Source organism: Loxodonta africana, chromosome 4 (genome assembly GCF_030014295.1).
Source record: "Loxodonta africana isolate mLoxAfr1 chromosome 4, mLoxAfr1.hap2, whole genome shotgun sequence".
Taxonomy (NCBI): domain Eukaryota; kingdom Metazoa; phylum Chordata; class Mammalia; order Proboscidea; family Elephantidae; genus Loxodonta; species Loxodonta africana.
This window is the reverse complement of record NC_087345.1, coordinates 168,938,757-168,961,835: the sequence shown is the minus strand read 5'-3', so window position 1 is coordinate 168,961,835 and position 23,079 is coordinate 168,938,757. Positions and strand designations below refer to the sequence as shown.

The 23,079-nt window shown below is 38.6% G+C and overlaps 1 protein-coding gene across 6 annotated transcripts in view; it reads right to left on the bottom strand.

Annotated features, from left to right (window-relative positions):
- Positions 1–23,079, bottom strand: part of ACBD5 (acyl-CoA binding domain containing 5) — a 71,487-nt gene that overhangs the window by 7,413 nt on the left and 40,995 nt on the right. For all 6 annotated transcript variants that reach the window (XM_010590661.3, XM_023548848.2, XM_010590658.3 and 3 more), the window contains 2 exons: positions 6,724–6,991; positions 1,756–1,955 (listed from right to left, as the gene is read on the bottom strand). In XM_010590661.3, coding sequence (XP_010588963.2) covers positions 1,756–1,955; positions 6,724–6,991 — 468 coding nt within the window. The remainder of the gene's footprint in view (positions 1–1,755; positions 1,956–6,723; positions 6,992–23,079) is intronic.

Sequence of the window (23,079 nt, the reverse complement as noted above, 5' to 3'; positions counted from 1 at the left end):
CATCATGTGAAAGTTTACATATTATTTTAGGGTTTTCATAGACTCCCTAAAGCCTAAGAATTCACATTCTAATTGATCCTAAAATGTAATGGAGAAGCTTTGAGATAACTTGAGTAAGTTACTGTTTAGAAAGCCTACATTATCACTTTCTTTATGTGAGTCTATATTTAATGACAGGAGCCCTGTGGCGTACTGGTTAACAGCTTGGCTGCTAACCAAAAGGTCGGCAGTTCAAACCCACCATCAGCTCGGCAGAGAAAGATGTGGTAATCTGACTTGGAAACCCTTTGGGGCAGTTCTACTCTGTCTTTTAGGGTCGCTATGAGTTGGAATGGACCCAGTGGCATTGGGTTTGTTTTTTAGGGGTTATATTTAATGTGTTCATCTTGCAATGGAAGCACACTGAGGATGGGACATATTTTCTTTGATTAATCCCTACAAATCCTTTATATCTGTTATGGCACGGTAATGAGATGTTGTGACATGTTTGAGCCTATGTCACAGTCAATGTCACTCAAGGAGAGACAAGTCAGGGGACAAATGGGGAAGATCACTAGTAGCCTTGGAAGCCTCTGCAAATAACTCCAAACATTGTCACAGCCCAGACCAAACTGTGAACCTACCTGATTTTTCTTTTCCTTTGAATGCTTTTCCCTTCTTTTAGTATCTCCTCCACAGCCAACTGCCTAGCTTTTGTCAACACACGAAAGCAGTCTAACATAGTACAAGGAGCGCTAGACCAGGACACAAGCATCTGGGTTCTGCTCAAGTTTCTGCAACTAACTAGCTGTACTGCCTTTTCAAAAAGTTGAATACTCTTGGATCTTTCAGGAAAATGGAGGCCAAACTATAACTTTAGATTCCTTTCTGGTTATACTAAAGAATTAGTTGCTGTTGTTGCTAGGTGCCGTTGAGTGGATTCCTACTCATAGCCACTGTATTTATGTATAATTAATGGTCTGTTCCAAAAGTCGTCCCTGGTCGTGTTCTGACTGATAATATTGAGCTTCTCCATTGTCTCTTTCCACAGATGTAGTTGATTTGACTTCTGTGTATTCCATCTGGCAAAGTCCATACATATATAGTCACCGTTTATGTTGTTGAAAAATGGTATTTGCAATGAATAAATCATTGATCTTACAAAACTCTACCATGTGATCTCTGGCATCGTTTCTACTATGAAGGCCATATTTTCCAACCTCCAATCATTCTTCGTTTCCAACTTTTGCATTCCAATCATCAGTGCATCTTGACTGCATGTTTGATCAATTTCAGACTGTGGAAGTTGGTACAAATCTTCAATTTCTTCATCTTTGGCATTAGTGTTTGGTGCATAAATTTGAATAATAGTTGTATCATCTGGTCTTTAAAGAATTAGTAACAAAGTATTCCCTCTACCAGCATTTTAAAAGGAAGAAAATGCTTACTACAAAAGAATGACTAATTATGAACTCTAGGCCATTAATTCCTCAAATTGCACTATTTAACCGCTCTTCCGCTAATAGCAAGCACCCTACACCCATCTCCAAAATAGCAGAGCCAATTTTATACTCTGAAAAATATACATTATCTTAAATGCTAGGTATTTGGCTTTTAAGGCAATCTTAAAAAATAACAGTTTAAAAAACGGGTCCTTTTTATTTAAAAAAAAGAATCATTAAAATACACTGACTTGTGAAAATCTGATTGATAAGATCATACACTAATTTACAGGATCAACAACTGGGAGAAGATAAGGCAAATGAAGAAGCTTACTTGCGAAGCAGCCAGTGTTTCCAGTTTATGAAGTCTCTGGAGGACGTGCTGCATGTCTTCCTGCAGTCTCATGAGCACCAGAGCAATCTGCTCGTTGAGGCCGCCTCTCGACCCTCTGTCGGAGCCCCAGCGTTCTCCGTCACCTCCACTTCCCACTTGCCGACCTTTGGCTCCTTCACCCAAATGTTGCATCCTGTGCCCTATTTACAGGGACCAAAATAAGTTAGTCTTAAATAATTTTTGGAAAGTAGAAACAATGTACTTTATTCATTTATCTCTTCCTGCTATTTCTTTGAGATCTTGAGATCTAGATCTCCAAAACAAAGTGTAAGCAATCAAGGAGTACACAAAATAATGTACTGGATAAATGAAGTAAATACATAAATGTCTGTTTATATTGATATATTTAAATTTTTTTATTGATAAGGTTTTATATTTTTTACCATACTAGTACCTCACTATATACATATAATTCAGTAATAATACACTTGTTAGGGGTACATGCTTAGAAATTCTTTACTAATATGGTAATAAAATTTTAAAAAATTGAAGGTTGTTTCGTTACAGTATTAAGGCTGCTAAATAGCTATGTTTTCCTTTTTGGTCATTTTTGGTTTCATTACAGTGTAATTTTATGTTACGTATGCTCTCTGTATGCTCGCAAATCACATCTGATTCTGTAATGTTCTTAAAACACATAGTGGAAGTCACTATTATGTATGCCTCTATAATGCTTTTACACTGTTATGAAGTTTTTACAATTCTTTTAAACATCTAAGTCTAAGTCACTTATAATGTGAAATTCTAAATAGAGAATACCTGAACTTAGAAACATATATATTTCTATAATGCTCTCTAACCGTTACCTATAAGTTGTTGAAAGTTGTCCTAACCTTGAGAACAGATGATAAAAGTATGTGAAGTGGGTTGTAAACACCTTTCTGAAATTGGGCTGTGCACCTGCATTCTATGATAACGAGATAAAACATCAAATCTCTATAAAGTAAAAAAAATAAATAAAGATGTCACTAAACAATTCCTGTAACTTTAATTAATTACTTTGGCCTTGAAACTTCATGTAGTGACAAGAACATAAATATGTCATGTCCTAATTGGCAATAATTCAAATCTTTATAAATTAGCAAAACGTAAGTATGTCATAGAACAATGCTCTGAGCTGGCAAAAAAGCATCCGATTATAGTTGAACATGACAGCACACAGGGTATATAAACTTATGGATTTCTGCTCATTTGGGGGGAATTAGAGAGAAGTAAAAGATCTGAGTCTCCATCTGAAGACTGAGACGGCTGGTGAGACACTGTGCGCCACAACCAACCTTGAACCCTAGGGACAGGGGACCTCCTGAGTTTGAGGGGTGGTCAAGTCTCCTCCTCGAGACCACTCATTAAAGGTAAAGCCTAAAGTCTACAGATTTGGACTGTAACATAAACTAACATGATAATTGTTAATTCAGGTTCTCCAATGGTAAAATGAATATCTTGAGGTCATACCTGCGTGCCTTGTCATGACTACCTTGCAATAAACTAAACGAGTTTGTGCATGACAAGCCTGAGCACCTTTTAAATTATTCTTAAAGTAAAATCTTCCAGGACAGTTTACTAAAAAGTTTCTTAAATACACTTTTCTTATCATAAATTCTATGTTATTTAGAGAGATATTGAAATCTCAGTACTACTAATTTTTTGTTATATAGCCATCCATTTTTTCCTACATGTATATTTTTGCTGTTGTACACTGACGAGTGCATTTTCAACTCATAACGACCCCATGCGACAGAGCAGAACTACCCTATAGGGTTTTCTAGGTTGTAATCTTTTAATCTTTGCAAGAGCAGATCACCAGGTCTTTCTCCCACAGAGGTGCTGGGTAGGTCTGAGCCGCCAACCTTTTGGTTAGCATCCTAGCAGCCTAGGGCTTAACCATTGTACCACCAGTGCTTACAGAACTGGTATGACACTTTATATATGATTTTCTGTCCTGCTTTTTAAATCATTTTATGAATATTTATCTGCATCAATTTTTATCCCTCAAACAGATAAATGGCTATATAAATTCCTTAATATGGCCATAAGGTAAATTACTCAACTATTTTCTACTTTTTGGATAGTTAGGATGGTTCCAAATCTTTGCTATTTCAAGTAACCTCACAATGAATGTCTCTGTACATCAACCTGTAACCAAATTTCTGCTGATTTCACTAGGACAGATTCCAAGATAAAAGCTTTGTCGGGTTCCTACTGAGTGTTGCCATGTTAATTTCCAGAAAGGCTGAAATATTTTTATATTGTTTATAAAAGGTGCCACCATGTTACCCTACCTACCGTTGTGGGAAAAAAGTAGGGAGTCCAGCTTGAACTTTAGTTCTTTCCCACATCCTTACGAGTTTGAGCTATTATGTAATGGACTGTCAGTGGGTACTGATGGCTTGAGAGAACCACTCCTGCTTCTGCTCATTTTACTACATACATATAATAAACAGCTTTCAAACCAACCTTCACAAAGAAGAGGATTAATCAGACTATTCCCACCTTATGGTAATCCCCTTCCTCTAGCCACTCTATCCAATTGCCTACCCTGTTTTATTTTCTTCAGAGCGCTTACCACTATTTGAAACAGATCCGGTTTGTTTATTCATTGTCAGTTCCCTTTTACTAGAATGCAAGCTCCACGGGAGGGACTTTATCTTGTTTACTACTGCATCCCCAGCACCCACAAAACCCGCTGCTGTCGAGTCCATTCCGATTAATAAAAAAAAAAAAAAAATTTTTCTTTTTTTTTTTGTGACCCTAAAAAAGGACAGAGGAGAACTGCCCCATAGGGTTTTCAAGGCTGTAATCTTTATGGAAACAGACTGCCACATCTCTCTCCCATGGAGCAACTGATGGGTTCGAATGACCGACCTTTTGGTTAGCAGCCATAGCACTTAGCCATTACACCACCAGGGTTTCCAATGTATCTATAAGTTTTGTAAATAATATTACTTATGCCCCCAATTTTTCCCTTACCTATGCAATTTCCTTTTTTCAGGTCAATTTGATGCCTTATCATCTCTACTTTGATCTCTTATTTGTAAGGGTTTATATTCTTTTTCTTTGAATGTGAAGTATTAGTTATCTAAAATGTTCTGTTTTCTGGGATGTATGTTCTTCCAAAACAGACCATTCACTTTTTGTTTGTATACTATGCTCACAGGAGATGTAAGGAAAAATAGAGAAAATCACATTAGTCATAGGAAATGTAAACGTACAGTTAATAGGATTTTCTCTATTTCTTTTATCTCCTGTTACTTTGGGATGTTGATGTTATGTTCTTTGTTGTAAAGATACTAATCTTTTTTGCATCTTTACTGTACAGTTTAGTATTATAAATGGCTCTTTGTCTTAATTCTTCTTGCCTTGAAATTAATCTTACCTAATATCAAGTTTACAAACTTTTGTAAAAAATTTGCGTTTGCCTGATATACTTTTGTCTATCCTTTCATTTTCCCCTTTCTGAATCACATATGTATGTGATATATATATAAATATATATGTATTTTATATGTTATACCATGAAATGCTTTGTAAACCAACATGAACACTTTTTTGTTTAAAGAGCTGAGTACAGTTTGCTTAGTTTTACTGCTATCAGAAATATATTTGGTCTAAGGTCTTTTATATTAAGCTTTTTGTTTTATGAGTTTTAAAAAATATTTTACTATGTGGTTTGTCTGCATAACTTTTTTTTTTTAATTTTACTGTGTTTTAGGTGAAAGTTTACAGCGCAAATTAGTTCCTTGCTCAAAAATTTATACACAAATGGTTTGTGACATTGGTTGCAATCCCCGCAATGTGTCAGCACTCTCCCCCCTTCCCTTTCCACCCTGGGTTCCTCATGTCCATTCACCCAGTGTCCCTGTTCCTTCCTGCCTTCTTGTCTTTGCTTTTGGGCATGTATTGCCCATTTGGTCTCATACACTTGACTGAACTAAGAAGCAGTTCCTCACTGTGTTATTGTTTGTTTTATAGGCCTGTCTAATCTTTAGCTGAAAGGTAGACTTCGGGAGTGGCTTCAGTTCTGAGTTAGCAGGGTGGAGCTACTGGGGACCTTGCATAGCTTTTTTAAAAAATGTGTCATATGTGTATTTTCTGATAAATGAGGAAGGTATGCATTTTGTTTACATGGTTATTGTCAAAACCATAATTTCCTCTAATACCATTCTCTTTTTTTTAGATAGTATCTATTCATTCCCTACACTAAGTCGAAATTAATATATTTCCTTTACTTTTGCACTCCATTCTCTCTATTACCTAATCAAATTACTATTCTTAATGTTTACCTTTCTATTATTAAATGTTCTTATATCTTTACTGGAAACCCGCGTGGCGTAGTGGTTAACAGTTCGGCTGCTAACCAAAAGGTCAGCAGTTCGAATCCACCAGGTGTTCCTTGGAAACCCTACGGGGCAGTTCTACTCTGTCCTGTAGGGTTGCTATCAGTCAGAATCGACTCAATGGCAATGGGTTTGGTATATCGGTATATCTCTACTACTTGATTTGTCACCTTGAAATGGCATCTTTTGACTGAAGCAGGGAAATGTAAAAGAGATAAAGAATTCAGATTTTTACTTATATGGGGGAAAAAAACAGCAGCACAGTTGGAGCACTCGGTAAGCGAATGTTCAGAGGAGTGACAGAATATAAATTTGATGACCTCAAAAAATTGCATAAAAGATGTAGGACTAGAAATGTTTTCCTCTATTGTTTTAGAGAATACACTACTATGCCCAGTGGACTCAAAGGAGAGAACCTGACATAAAGAAAAACTATTAGATGTTATATAAGGATAATTTTTAACATTCCCTTTGCAAATTCACAGTCCTAGTGCTTCCCTATCTAGAATACCTCGTTTCGCCAATTAACTTATAAAGATACCCAGAGAGAGCAAAAACAAAAAGTAATACACACCTCTCCCTCTTCTGACATTAGAGAGTTCCTCATTTTCTCCACCCCGTTTCTCATGGGGTGGCGCTCCACTATTGCTTCTGCCGTCTTCTCCTCCACGCTTTACTTCACCTTTTCCTTCGACTGCTACCACCTGCATGTCCCCAGTGTTGCCATTTGCAGGAGACACCTGAACATCTTCGGGAAAACCAGAACTTTCCAAGCGCTGATTGGGATCAGCATTCAAGTGACATCGAAATGGCCCACTGTTTGACGAAAAGTTGTCTAAAGACTACAAATTTAAAACAAAATTTAGTTAAGAACTATAAAAATAAACAAAGTTTTCATGTTAACAGAAGAAATACTGGTTTTCTAAAACGGTTTCTATTGTTATTATAGGAAATAATTTTTTTTGAAAATTTCTCCAATTCATATTCTGCTTTCTATATTCAGGGAAGAAATGGGATAGGAATGATTTGACCATGTGCAAAGAATTAAAAAGTTTTGGTACTAAATTGTTTTCAGTGAGTTAGTCATACATCTAGTAAACATTTACTGTGCTAACACACTAGAGAGTAAAGATAAAATCCTGGTCTGCCAGAACCTCACAGGCCTAGCAAGGGAGTCTGATAAGTAAGATTATTATAGGGTAGTTTGGTAAATGTTATGAAAAAGATGTGCATAGGATGCTGTAGGAGCTCATTGAAGGGTTATCTAACCCATACTGGGGTTAGCTGAGGCTTCATCAGGACAGGCAGGCTTCCTTGAGGAAATGATATGAACTAAGACTTAAAGAATAAAAGAGTGTAACCTAATTCAAAGATGTGGAAATAATGACGGCATGTACCAATAATGTACTAGTGGAACAAAGGAGAAGGAATGATTTGAGAACTATTGAGATAATAGAATCAACAGGACTTGAAAGCTGAATGTGGGGAATAAAAGAATGGAAAGACTCTGGGTTTCTGGACTGGATGGTTTTGGGATACTCACCAAGATAAGAAATATGGAAGGGAGGTTTCAGGGGAATAGAAAGAGATAATGGTATATTTACAAATAAGTAAAAATAGATGTTTAGTAGGACAATTAAAATTTAGAAGAGAGAGATAGTTTGGAGATAACACATTGAGAGTCATCAGCATATAAGTTATGGTTGAAACCAAGGAAGTAGTAATTAGGGCTGTACGCCAAATTTAAGGAGCGAGAGAGGAAGAGAAACTCATAATGGAAGCTTGTAAGGGGTCCAAGAGGTAAAGAAGAAACCATTAAAAGGATGGTGTAATGGAAGCTAAAGGAATATTTTCAAGGGCAGAGTGGCCAATATTATTTAATGATGTAGAGAAGTCAAGTGAGATAGAAAATGTAAAGCATCCACTTAAATTAGCAACCAGGGCATGTTGGCATGTATGGCAGAAACCTGACTAATGTGAATTAATTCAAACAACAGGAAGCCTGGCCACAAAGTGAACAAGGACGGTAAGGCAATAGAGCGTTTCATAAGATTAAGGAAATGATTTTTTAAAAAAAATAGAAATGATATGCACATGTTTATTGCTTGAGAAGAACCAGGAGATAACAGTTGGGAATAGGATCTACAGGGTATAAAAGAAGTTCCCTAAAGAGTAGGAGGGGATATGATACAGAGCAAAGGTACAGAAATGGCCCTTAGATGGCAAGAAGAACGTGTTTTCCACTGAGGTGAGAAGAAAGGTGTGAGATGTAGATGGGTGGAGCTTATAGTCAGTAAGTTAAAGCAAGTGCCAAGATAAGAATTTGGAGTAACGATGTAATGGCTTCTATTAGAAGACAAAATTATCTGACAAAAAACAAGGGGAAACGCGAAATGGGACTAGTATCAGCCCCTTCCCACAGCACGAATTCTGGTAGAACTCTAGCTTCTTCAGGCAGGTGTGGCTCTGAGTGTGGACTGCAGGTGAGGGGCATAAGCATCAACCTGGAGCTTGTCAGAAATGCAAATTTTGCAGGTCCTACCCCAGACTAAGGGATGGAATCGACTCAATGGCAATGGGTTACTCCAGACCTACTAACTCAGAAACTCTGGGGTTGAGGACAAGGAATCTATAATATAACAAACTACTCAGAGGATTCTTATGTACATTAAAGTTTGAAGAGCACTGCTTAAGAGATAAGAAGGATGTGAAAGAAAAAGAAAGGAAAAAAGAAAAAAACTAAAACTTTTATCTCCCTTATCCCTTTACCTTGAAAATCTCACCCACCAGGCAAAGTTCTAGGTCTAGCAGTCTGCATTGGTATACTAGTTTGAAATGATACCAGAAGCAACATATAGGCCTTACGGCCAATAAAATAATACAGATTTTATAGGTATCTAAAACACTATGTATATATATAACATTTCTTATCTCCCAGTCTCTATTTCAGTAGTCAGAATGATACTTCCAAACCATCATCTATTCCACTAAATGGTTATTCTAGAACATGACTCATTTTTAGCTTCTGCAAAGCAATGTTGTTGTTGTGCTATCAAGTCAGTTCTGACTCAGAAAATGCTCCATAGAGTTTTCTAGGGAGCCCTGGTTGCTCAGTGGTTAAGAGCTCAGCTACTAGCCAAAAGGTCAGCAGTTTGAATCCACCAGCCACACCTTGGAAACCCTAAGGGGAAGTTCTACTCTGTCCTATAGGGTCACTGTGAGTTGGTATTTATTTGATGGCAATGAATTTTTTCAGTCTTTATGGGAGCAGATCACCAGTCTTTCTCCCATGGAGCTGCTGAGTGGGTTCGAACTGCCAGTCTTTCCAGCTAGCAGCCCAGCACTTAACCGTTATGCCACCAGGGCTCCTTCTACAAAGCCATAATTACTAACTATTCAATCTTTTAAAACCTCAACCTTTCGAAAAAGGATCTATAAAGTACTCAACTTATTTAAACTGGACTAAAAACAAAAACTGTGAATTAAGAAAAAAGATGACTTTCTTTCGAACAGTATTTGTTGAGGGACATGAAGTCCCCTATCATCTGAGAGCTTTAGTAAAACCTAGGGATGCCATCCCTTTGTCCATAGAAATGACAGAAGCCAGGTAATACAAAGAGCAACAAGGTAAAAACATTATTGTGTTTAAAATGCATTACAAAAATCCTAAAAATAAAATTCTCATATTTACATGGTTTTTAAAATATGATTTATTATAGGTCATCTGTCATGAAGAAGTTGAGAGTGACATTACTGAGGATTGAGTGTAGATAAAAAATAATTACACCACGTAATAATGAAACAAAGTGCTAAGATTGCTTAAGTTTAGAAACAAAATACCTTAGAACAGGTAAAACTAGAAGTCTTAAAGTACAGCAGGGAAGAACTTTTTATAGAATGATAACTGAGCCACATGGCAAATAGGATGATGACACAATTGTACACATAACATAACTAAACATTCTGATAGAGGGAAAAAAAGTAAAAAAAAAAAAAAATACCACATAGACAATATTAGTTAGAAAAAAATACAAGGAAAAAGTATTCCACAGAAAGCTACAAAGCTCACTTTTAAATGTTTAACTATAGAAAATTTTAAACATACATAAAGTTTTTTGGGTTTTTTTGATACAAGTAGAGTACTAATCACCCAGTTTCAACAATTATCACTTCAGGACCACTCTAATTTCACTTGTTATCCTTATTCGCACTCCCAGTGAATTATTCTGAAGCAAATCCCAAGCACCACATCATAAGGCTTTTTTAAAACACTTTACTGGAACAAAATAAATATATACCAAGGATTAAAAATTACTGCTTGCTTGTGGAGTGTGTGGGGGTATGCTTAAATGACAAATTCAAGAGGCTATTATAGACTTTTAAAAATACTTTCACAGATAGAAAACAATGAGAAAAGGAAAATGTTCAAATCATTGCAGGTGAACTACAAATGTGCTATTAGCAGCCCACAAAAAGGACTTGAAAAGCACCTTGATTCTCAGGGACTTCAGAATTGATAATGGAAGACTATTTACATACATTTTAGAAAGAACCTACGTAGCAAATTAGTGGACGCCAGCCTATAATTAATCTAGACCTGGTGATGGTGGTGATTAGGTGGGGCTGTATCTTATCTGAAAAGATTTCCTTCAGGATAAGTTAGCGTTTAAGGGCTGTGCAGGAGTTAACTCAGTATATGGGGAGGAGGTACGTTCCAGGCACAATAAATGTTAAGATTCTGGGGTTAGGAGATGGGGAGGGGGAGGGACATGACATATTAGCGGAACAGAGAGAAGGCTAGGGTGGCTGATGAACAAAGAGCAAAGAGAAGAAGGTTGTAAAAAAGAGGCCAAAGAGGTGAACCAAGGAAGTTTTCAAAGGCTACTGGGTTTGTATCAAAAGGATTCAAAAGCCAACTTGAATAGACTTCTACAGGCCAAATATGGGACAATTTGAGCATCATAAGGACAATAACTGAAGCACATTAGAACAAATGAAACAAATTTAATTCACAACTTCATAATGATTGCCCTAAAATATTCACGAGGCCCAAATTGAAGGATGCCAGAAAACTCACTCATTACTTTGAAAACAATAAATAAAAGAAAAGAATTAAACACACACACACAAAGCCAGAAAGGTAGGCAGGAAGTCAGATCAGGGCAGAGCCCTATGAGGGATTTTAGTCTACTAATCAACGATTGATTAATAGAGAACACAGGAACAAACCAAGAGTTTAGCAGCCAGACACCTACTGAGATTAATTCCTAAACTGTCCTTTCTCAGCAATCTTCTCTAAACAAATCTTTTTAAAAAGAAAAAACAAAAGGGGATCTGGGCTTTCATCGTTTTTCATTAATTTCAGCTCATTCTCAGTTTGGCCTCCTCATTATTTTTCCCCTCTACACTGTTCATTTGTGTCTGATCTTAGCTTTAAAATATTTTTTCATGCCATTTATAATAGCCCCTTAAAAAAATAAAATACTTGGGAATAAATCTAACCAGGGATATAAAACACCTCTACAAAGAAAACTACAAAACACTACTGCAAGAAATCAAAAGAGACCTAAATAAATGAAAAAACATATGCTCATGGATAGGTAGACTCAACATTGTGAATTTGTCAATTTTACACAAAGCAATCTACAAATACATGCAATCCCAATCCAAATACCAACACATTCTTTAACGAGCGGGAAAAACTAATCGTTAACTTTACACAGAAAAGAAAGAGACCCTGGATAAATAAAGCATTATTGAAGAAGAAAAAAGTAGGAGGCCTTACACTACTAGGCCTCAGAACCTACTATACAGCCACGGTAGTCAAAACAGCCTGGTTCACCTGATCTTTGACAAAGGTCCAAAGTATATTAAATGGGGAAAAGACAGTCTCTTTAACAAATGGTGCTGGCAAAACTAGATATCCACCTGTAAAAAAATGAAACAGGGCCCATACCTCACACCATACACAAAAACTAATTCAAAATGGATCGAAGACCAAATATAACACCCAAAACTATAAAGATCATGGAAGACAAAATAGGGTCAACACTATCAAAAAAAAACAAAACCAAATCAGTTGCGGTCAAGTCGATTTCAACTCATAGTGACCCTACAAGACAGAGCAGAACTGCCTCATTAGGATTCCAAGGAGGGCCTGCTGGATTAGCAGTTGAACTCTTAACCACTATGCCACCAAGGTTTCCAGTTAACTTGAGAGGCCCTAATATAAGGCATAAATAAGATATAAACCATAACTAACAATACACAAACACAAGATAAGCTAGATAACTGGGACCTTCTAAAAATTACGTATGCTAATCAAAATACTTCACAAAAAGAGTAAAAAGAGAACCTAAAGTCTGGGCAAAACTTCTTGGCTATGACATATCCAACAAACATATAATCTCTAAAATCTGTAGGAAAACCCGACACCTCTACAACAAAAAGACAAAAAATCCAGTTCAAAAATGGGCAAAGGATATGAACAGACACTTCACCAAAGAAGACATTCAGGTGGCTAACAGACACATGAGGAAATGCTCGAGATCACTAGCCATTAAACAAGACTACAATGAGATACCATCTTACCCCGACATTATTGCCACAAATAAAAAAAACAGGAAATAAAGAACGTTGGAGAGGCGGCAGGGAGATTAAATTCTTATGCACTGCTTGAGGGAAAGCAACATGGTTCAACCATTTTGGACAACAATATGGCACTTCCTTAGAAAGCTAGAAATAGAAATACCATATGATCCAGCATTCCCACTCCTAGGGATACATTCTGGAGGAATAAGAGGCGTCGCACAAATAAATATATCCACGCCCATGTTCACCTCAGCATTATTCATAATAGCAAAAAGATGGAAACAACCTAAGTGCCCATCAACAGATGAATGGATAAATAAACTGTGGTACATACACACAATGGAACACTATGCAACAATAAAAAACAATGGTGAGAGGGGCCAAGATGGCTAACTAGATAGAAGCTAACTCGGATCACTCTTGCAACAAAGACTTGGAAAAACAAGTGAATCAATCACATACATGACAATCTACAAACCCTGACCATCAAACACAGATCTAAAGACTTGACCTGAGTGACAGGGACTGAGAACGAGCAATCACGGGGAAGCAACGACTGTTTTTGGAGCCTGGAGCCAGCGTCCCAGTCAGAAAACCTTGGCGCCAGGCTTTGGACTGGGCACAAGGAAGCTGAGCACAGCATCCTGAGACAGCGCAAACACGGGACGCAGCCCTAGCCCCCAGAAGTGACCTTGGGGAAAGCCCAGCCAGTGCACGCAGGCAGCGCAGTGACGCAGCTGACAGGAGGAGAAGTCACCGGGAGGCAGCGACTGGTTTTGGAGCCTGGAATGCGGCGTCCCAGCCGGGGAAACTTGGTGCTGGGCTTTGGACTGGGAGTGGAGGAACTAACCACCGCTTCTGAGACAGCACAAGCACAGGAAGCGGGCCTGACCCTTGGGGGAAATCTCGACCTAGCCAACGCGCACAGACTACACACCCCTCAGGAATCTCAGATAAAACCGTCATCTCCAAGCAAAATAAGTAACTTTGCCTATATTCTGGGGTGCTACTCTGTCCTATCTATCTGATCCCTCCCCTCCCCTTCCCAGGCGGCTTCATTAACATTGGAATTTCCTGAGCCATAGAGTGAAGTGCTCTGTGGGTTTTTTTTTTTTTTTTTTGGTCTTTTCCTAACCCATTCTCCTGGCCTGAGAGGAGCAGCTACAAAAAACCCAGGAACCAAAAATACTTCCCCGACTTCCTGAAATTGGACTAAAAATATAGAACCAGCTCCAGCCAAGCATATGAGACCCACAGTCTTGGGCTTTCATCCCTACAGGGAACAAGGTGGCTATTATAATACAAAGGCAATTCTGATAGGGATCTGATTGTAATTGTTTTAGCGGATTACTGGAAAGACAAGTTTCCCAGGTCTGATATCTGTACCATTAATCAGAGCCCTCACTGACCCACAAAGGGGAACTGAGGGCTGAAGCTCCCCCCAGACCACCTAGCCTCCTGCCTTAGGGGTCTGAGGATGGTGACACCTACCAATCTGCAAAGGTACATGCATTGGGTGCCTAAGGTACAGCTGCAGAGCCCACCCACCAAAGTGCTTTAGGAATAGAGACACACCTACCTCACTGGTACTTGGGGGAACCCTGTAAGCATCCTGCTGCCCCTGGAGTGTGACCCCCTGCTGCTAGTAGAATCTGGTGTACACAACTATCACCACTACTCCTCTAGGTGGATAGGTGACAGTCTGCACCACACACTTGGTGACCCAAAATCAGATTCTACTCAAGAATAGTGAATGGACTCTTAGGCTTATATATCTGGTAACAGCCCAAACCAGCTGAGATTCCTGAGGGGTGTGTAGTCTGTGCGCGTTGACTAGGTCGAGATTTCCCCCAAGGGTCAGGCCCGCTTCCTGTAGGACATAAGTGATTCAAGGGCTACAACAATCAAGACAGCGCAATCTAGTAGCCCATCTACGTATATTGAAAGAAAACAAAACAAGATAAAACTCAGTGAGCAAATATAAAATAAATCATTACACTATCTTACAGACGGCTCGGAGACAGCAGTTGATATCAAACCACATAAAGAAGCAGACCATGATTGCTTCTACAACTCCCCAAATTAAAGAATCAAAATCTTTCCCAAATGTAGATACAATCCTGGAATTGCCAGATGCAGAATATAAAAAACTAATTTACAGAATGCTTCAAGACATCAGAGATGAACTCAGAAATGAAATAAAGCACTTTACAGAAAAAGCCAAGGAACACACTGATAAAGCAGTTGAAGAAATCAAAAAGATTATTCAAGAACATACTGGAAAAATTAATAAGTTGCAAGAATCCATAGAGAGACAGCATTCAGAAATCCAAAAGATTAACAGTAAAATTACAGAATTAGACAACTCAATAGGAAGTCAGAGGAGCAGAATCGAGCACTTGGAATGCAGAGTGGCGGACCTGGAGGATAAAGGAATTGACACAAATATAGCTGAAAAAAATCAGATAAAAGAATTAAAAAAAATGAAGAAACCCTAAGAATCATGTGGGACTCTATCAAGAAGAATAACTTGCATGTGATTGGAGTCCCAGAACATGGAGGGGTAACAGAAAATACAGAGAGAATAGTTGAAGATCTATTGGCAGAAAACTTCCCTGAAATCATGAAAGACGAAAGGATATCTATCCAAGATGCTCATCGAACTCCATATAAGATTGATCCAAAAAGAAAATCACCAAGACATATTATCATCAAACTTGCCAAAACCAAAGATAAAGAGAAAATTTTAAAAGTAGCCAGGGATAAAAGAAAGGTCTCCTACAAAGGAGAATCAATAAGAATAAGTTCAGACTACTCAGCAGAAACCATGCAGGCAAGAAGGCAATGGGACAACATATATAGAGCACTGAAGGAGAAAAACTGCCAGCCAAGGATCATATATCCAGCAAAACTCTCTCTCAAATATGAAGGTGAAATTACAACATTTACAGATAAACACAAGCTTAGAGAATTTGCAAAAACCAGACCAAAGCAACAAGAAATACTAAAAAAGGAAACTGTTTGGTCAGAAAATCAATAATATCAGATACCAGTACAACACAATGTCACAGAACAGAACATCCTGATATCAACTCAAATAGAGAAATCACAAAAACAAATTAAGATTAATTTTAAAAAGAAAAAAATGCTCAAAACAGGGGAACATTGAAGTCAATATGTAAAAGATCACAATAATCAAAAAGAGGGACTAAATACAGGAGGCACAGAACTGCCATATGGAGAGAAAAGCAGGGCGATATAGGACAATACAACTTAGGTTTTTATTTAGAAAAATAGGGATAAATATTAAGGTAACCCCAAAGAGGTCTAACAATTCCATAACTCACAATAAAAACCAAGAAAAACATAACGACTCAGCAAACATAAATTCAACTACTATGAAAATGAGGAACACAGAATTTACAAAGAAAAACATCTCAGCACAAAAAAGTAAGAGGAAAAATGAAATTGTCAACAGCACACACAAAAAGGCATCAAAATGACAGCACTAAACACATACTTATCTATAATTACGCTGAATGTAAATGGACTAAATGCACCAATAAAGAGACAGAGAGTCTCAGACTGAATAAAGAAACACGATCCATCTATATGCTGCCTACAAGAGACACACCTTAGACTTAGAGACACAAACAAACTAAAATTCAAAGGATGGAAAAATACATATCAAGCAAACAACAAGCAAAAAAGAGCAAGAGTAGCAATATTAATTTCTGACAAAAGAGACGTAAAAGTTAAATTCACCACAAAGGATAAAGAAGGACACTACATAATGACTAAAGGGACAGTTGAGCAGGAAGATATAACCATATTAAATATTTATGCACCCGATGACAGGGCTACAAGATACATAAAACAAACTTTAACAGAACTGAAAAGTGGGATAGACACATCCACAATTATAGTAGGAGACTTCAACACACCACTTTCGGAGAAGGACAGGACATCCAGTAAGAAGCTCAATAGAGACACGGAAGACCTAATTGCTACAATCAACAAACTTGACCTCATTGACTTATACAGAACACTCCACCCAACAGCTGCAAAGTATACTTTTTTTTTCTAGCGCACACGGAACATTCTCTAGAATAGACCACATATTAGGTCATAAAACAAACCTTTGCAGAATCCAAAACATCGAAATATTACAAAGCATCTTCTCAGACCATAAGGCCATAAAAGTGGAAATCAATAACAGAAAAATCACAGAAAAGAAATCAAATAATTGGAAACTGAACAATACCCTGCTCAAAAAAGACTGGGTTATAGAAGACGTTAAGGAGGCAATAAAGAAATTCATAGAATGCAATGAGAATGAAAACACTTCCTATTAAAACCTCTGGGACACAGCAAAAGCACTGCTCCGAGGTCAATTTATATCAATAAATGCACACATACCTAAAGAAGAAAAAGCCAAAATCGGAGAACGGTCCCTACAACTTGAACAAAAAGAAAGCAGGCAACAAAAGAATCCATCAGGCACCAGAGGAAAACAAATAATAAAAATTAGAGCTGAACTAAATGAATTAGAGAACAGAAAAACAATTGGAAGAATTAAAGCCAAAAGCGGGTTCTTTGAAAAAAATTAACAAAATTGATAAACCATTGGCTAGACTGACTAAAGAAATACAGGAAAGGAAACAAATAACTCGAATAAGAGACGAGATGGGCCATATCACAACAGACCCAGCTGAAATTAAAAGAATCATATCAGGTTATTATGAAAAATTATACTCTAACAAATTTGAAAACCTAGAAGAAATGGATGAATTCCTAGAAAAACACTACCTACCTAAACTAACACAATCAGAAGTAGAACAACTAAATAGACCCATAACAAAAAAAGAGATTGAAAAGGTAATCAAACAACTCCCAACAAAAAAAAGCCCTGGCCCGGACGGCTTCACTGCAGAGTTCTACCAAACTTTCAGAGAAGAGTTAACACCACTACTACTAAAGGTATTTCAAAGCATAGAAAATGATGGAATACTACCTAACTCATTCTATGAAGCCACCATATCCCTGATACCAAAACCAGGTAAAGACACCACAAAAAAAGAAAATTACACACCTGTATCCCTCATGAACATAGGTGCAAAAATCCTCAACAAAATTCCAGCCAAAAGAATTGAACAAAATATCAAATGAATAATCCACCACGACCAAGTGGGATTTATACCGGGTATGAAAAACCATTAATGTAATCCACCATATAAATAAAACAAAAGACAAAAACCACATGATCTTATCAATTGATGCAGAAAAGGCATTTCACAAAGTCCAACACCCATTCGTGATAAAAAGTCTCAGCAAAATAGGAATGGAAGGAAAACTCCTCAACATAATAAAGGAAGCCAGCAGCCAACATCACTCTAAATGGAGAGAGCCTGAAAGCATTTTCCTTGAGAACGGGAACCAGACAAGGATGCCCTTTATCACCACTCTTATTCAACATTGTGCTAGAGGTCTTAGCCAGAGCAAATAGGCTAGACAAAGAAATAAAGGGCATTCGGATTGGCAAGGAGGAAGTAAAATTATCTCTATTTGCAGATGACATGATCTTATGCACAGAAAACCCTAAGGAATCCTCCAGAAAACTACTGAAACTAATAGAAGAGTTTGGCAGAGTCTCAGGTTATAAGATAAACATACAAAAATCACTTGGAGAGAACACATACTTTTGTGGTTACGAGGAGGGGAGGGAGGGAGGGTGGGAGAGGGTTTTTTATTGATTAATCAGTAGATAAGAACTGCTTTAGGTGAAGGGAAAGACAACACTCAATACATGGAAGGTCAGCTCAACTGGACTGGACCAAAAGCAAAGAAGTTTCCGGGATAAAATGAATGCTTCAAAGGTCAGCGGAGCAAGGGCGGGGGTCTGGGGAACATGGTTTGCGGGGACTTCTAAGTCAATTGGCAAAATAATTCTATTATGAAATCATTCTGCATCTCACTTTGAAATGTGCCGTCTGGGGTCTTAAATGCTAACAAGCAGCCATCTAAGATACATCAATTGGTCTCAACCCACCTGGAGCAAAGGAAAATGAAGAACACCAAGGCCACACGACAACTAAGAGCCCAAGAGACAGAAAGGGCCACATAAACCAGAGACCTACATCATCCTGAGACCAGAAGAACTAGTTGGTGCCCGGCCACAATCGATGACTGCCCTGACAGGGAGCACAGCAGAGGACCCCTGAGGGAGCAGGAGATCAGTGGGATACAGACCCCAAATTCTCAGAAAAAGACCAAACTTAATAGTCTGACTGAGACTAGAGGAATCCCGGCAGCCATGGTCCCCAGACCTTCTGTTAGCACAGGACAGGAACCATCCCCGAAGACAACTCATCAGACTTGAAAGGGACTGGTCATCGGGTGGGAGAGAGACGCTGATGAAGATTGAGCTAATTATCTCAGATGGACACTTGAGATTGTGTTGGCAACTCTTGTCAGGAGGGGGAATGGGAGGATAGAGAGAGAGGGAAGCCGGCAAAATTGTCAAGAAAGGAGAGACTGAAAGGGCTGACTCAAGAGGGGGAGAGCAAGTGGGAGTATGGAGTAAGATGTATGTAAACTTATATGTGACAGACTGATTGGATTTGTAAACGTTCACTTGAAGTTTAATAAAAGTTATTAAAAAAAAAAATCACTTAGATTTCTCTACATCAACAAAAAGAACATCGAAGAGGAAATCGCCAAACCAATACCATTCACAGTAGCCCCCAAGAAGATAAAATACTTAGGAATAAATCTTACCAAAGATGTAAAAGACCTATACAAGGGAAACTACAAAGTACTACTGCAAGAAACTAAAAAGGACCTACATAAGTGGAAAAACATACCTTGCTCATGGATAGGAAGACTTAACATAGTAAAAATGTCTATTCTACCAAAAGCCATCTATACATACAATGCACTTCCGATCTAAATTCCAATGACATTTTTTAATGTGATGGAGAAACAAATCACCAACTTCATATGGAAGGGAAAGAAGCCCCGGATAAGTAAAGCATTACTGAAAAAGAAGAAGAAAGTGGGAGGCCTCACTCTACCTGATTTCAGAACCTATTATACAGCCACAGTAGTCAAAACAGCCTGGTACTGGTACAACAACAGACACATAGACCAACGAAGAGAATTGAGAACCCAGATATAAATCCATCCACATATGAGCAGCTGATATTTGACAAAGGCCCTGTGTCAGTTAATTGGGGAAAAGACAGTCTTTTTAACAAATGGTGGGGGCATAACTGGATATCCATTTGCAAAAAAATGAAACAGGACCCATACTTCACATCATGCACAAAAACTAACTCCAAGTGGATCAAAGACCTAAACAGAAAGACTAAAGCGATAAAGATCATGGAAGAAAAGATAGGGACAACCTTAGGAGCCCTAATACAAGGCATAAACAGAATACACAACATTACCAAAACTGACGAAGAGAAACCAGACAACTGGGAGCTCCTAAAAATCAAACACCTATGGTCATCTAAAGACTTCACCAAAAGAGTAAAAAGACCACCTACAGATTGGGAAAAAATTTTCAGCTATGACATCTCCGACTAGCGCCTGATCTCTAAAATCTATATGATCCCGTTAAAACTCAACCACAAAAAGACAAACAACCCAGTCAAGAAGTGGGCAAAGGATATGAACACGCACTTCACTAAAGAAGATATTCAGGCAGCTAACAGATACATGAGGAAATGCTCATGATCATTAGCCACTAGAGAAATGCAAATCAAAACCACGACGAGATTCCATCTCACTCCAACAACAGAAAAAAAGGCTGGCATTAATCCAAAAAACACAAAATAATAAATGTTGGAGAGGCTGCAGAGAGATTGGAACTCTTATACACTGCTGTTGGGAATGTAAAATGGTACAACCACTTTGGAAGTCTATCTGGCATTTTCTTAAAAAGTTAGAAATAGAACTACCATACAACCCAGAAATCCCACTCCTCGGAATATACCCTAGAGAAACAAGAGCCTTCACACAAACAGATATATGCACACCCATGTTTATTGCAGCTCTGTTTACAATAGCAAAAAGCTGGAAGCAACCAAGGTGTTCATCAGTGGATGAATGGTTAAATAAATTATGGTATATTCACACAATGGAATACTATGCATCGATAAAGAACAGTGACAAATCTGTGAAACATTTCATAACATGAAGGAACCTGGAAGGCATTATGCTGAGTGAAATTAGTCAGAGGCAAAAGGACAAATATTGTGCAAGACCACTATTATAAGATCTTGAGAAATAGTATAAACTGAGAAGAACACATACTTTTGTGGTTACGAGGCGGGGAGGAAGGGAGGGTGGAAGAGGGTTATTTACGGATTAGTTAGTAGATAAGAACTTCTTTAGGTGAAGGGAAGGACAATACTCAATACATGGAAGGTCAGCTCAACTGGACTGGACCATAAGCAAAGAAGTTTCCGGGATAAACTGAATGCTTCGACGGTAAGCGGAGCAAGGGCGGGGGTTTGGGGGCTATGGCTTAAGGGGACTTCTAAGTCAATTGGCAAAATAACTCTATTATGAAAACATTCTGCATCCCACTTTGAAGTGTGGCGTCTGGGGTCTTAAATGCTAACAAGCGGCCATCTAAGATGCATCAATCGGTCTCAACCCACCTGGATCAAAGGAGAATGAAGAACACCAAGGACACAAGGTGATTACGAGCCCAAGAGAGAGAAAGGGCCATATGAACCAGAGACTTACATCATCCTGAGACCAGAAGAACTAGATGGTGCCCGGCCACGACCGATGACTGCCCTGACAGGGAGCACAACAGAGAACCCCTGAGGGAGCAGGAGATCAGTGGGATGCAGACCCCAAATTCTCATAAAAAGACCAGGCTTAATGGTCTGACTGAGACTAGAAGAATCCCGGCAGTCATGGTCCCCAAACCTTCTGTTGGCCTAGGACAGGAACCATTCCTGAAGACAACTCGTCAGACATGGAAGAGACTGGACAATGGATTGGAGACAGACGGTGATGAAGAGTGAGCTACTTGTATCAGGTGGACACTTCAGACTGTGCTGGCGTCTCCTGTCTGGAGGGGAGATGGGAGGGTAGAGAGGGTTAGAAACCGTCACGAAAGGAGAGACTGGAAGGAGGGAGCGGGCTGACTCATTAGGGGCAGAGTAAGTGGGAGTATGGAGTAAGGAGTATATAAGCTTGTATGTGTCAGACTGACTTGACTTGTAACTTTCATGTAAAGCACAATAAAAATTATTAAAAAAAAAAGATGAAAAAGTTAGACATAGAAGTACCATATGATCTAGCAATCCCACTCCTTGGAATATATCCTAGAGAAATAAGAGCCTTTACACGAACAGATGTATGCACACCCATGTTCACTGCAACACTGTTTACAATAGCAAAAAGACAGAAGCAATCAAGGTACCCATCGATGGATGAATGGATAAATAAATTATGGTATAGTCACACAATGGAATACTATGTTATCGATAAAGGACAGTAATGAATCTGTGAAACATTTCATAACATGGAGGAATCTGGAAGGCATTATGCTGAGTGAAATTAGTTGCAAAAGGACAAATATTGTATAAGACCACTATTATAAGAACTCAAGAAATAGTTTCAACAGGGAAGAAAATATTCTTTGATGGTTATGAGAGGGGGTAGGGGGTATTCACTAATTAGATAGTAGATAAGAACTACTTTAGGTGACAGAAAGATAACACACAATACAGGTGAGGTCAGCACAACTGGACTAAACCAAAAGCAAATAAGTTTCTGGAATAAACTGAATGCTTGGAAGGCCAGTGTTGCAAGGGCAGGGGTTTGGGGACCATGGTCTCAGGGGACATCTAAGTCAATTGGCATAATAAAATCTATTAAGGAAACATTCTGCTTCCCACCTTGGAGAGAGGCGCCTGGGGTCTTAAATGCTAGCAAGTGGCCATCTAAGATGCACCAATTGGTCTCAACCCACCTGGATCAAAGGAGAATGAAGAACACCAAGGACACAAGGTAATTATGAGCCCAAGAGACAGAAAGGGCCACATAAACCAGAGGCTACATCGACTTGAGACCAGAAGAGCTAGATGGTGCCCAGCTACAACCGAATGCCCTGAGCTGGAACACAACAGAGAGCCCCTGAGGGAGCAGGACAGCAGTGGGATGCAGACTCCAAATTCTCAGAAAAAGTCCAGACTTAATGGTCTGACTGAGACTGGAAGGACCCCAGTGGTCATGGCCCCCAGACCTTCTGTTGGCCCAGGACAGGAACCATTCCCAAAGCCAACTCTTCAGACAGGGGTTGGACTGGACAATA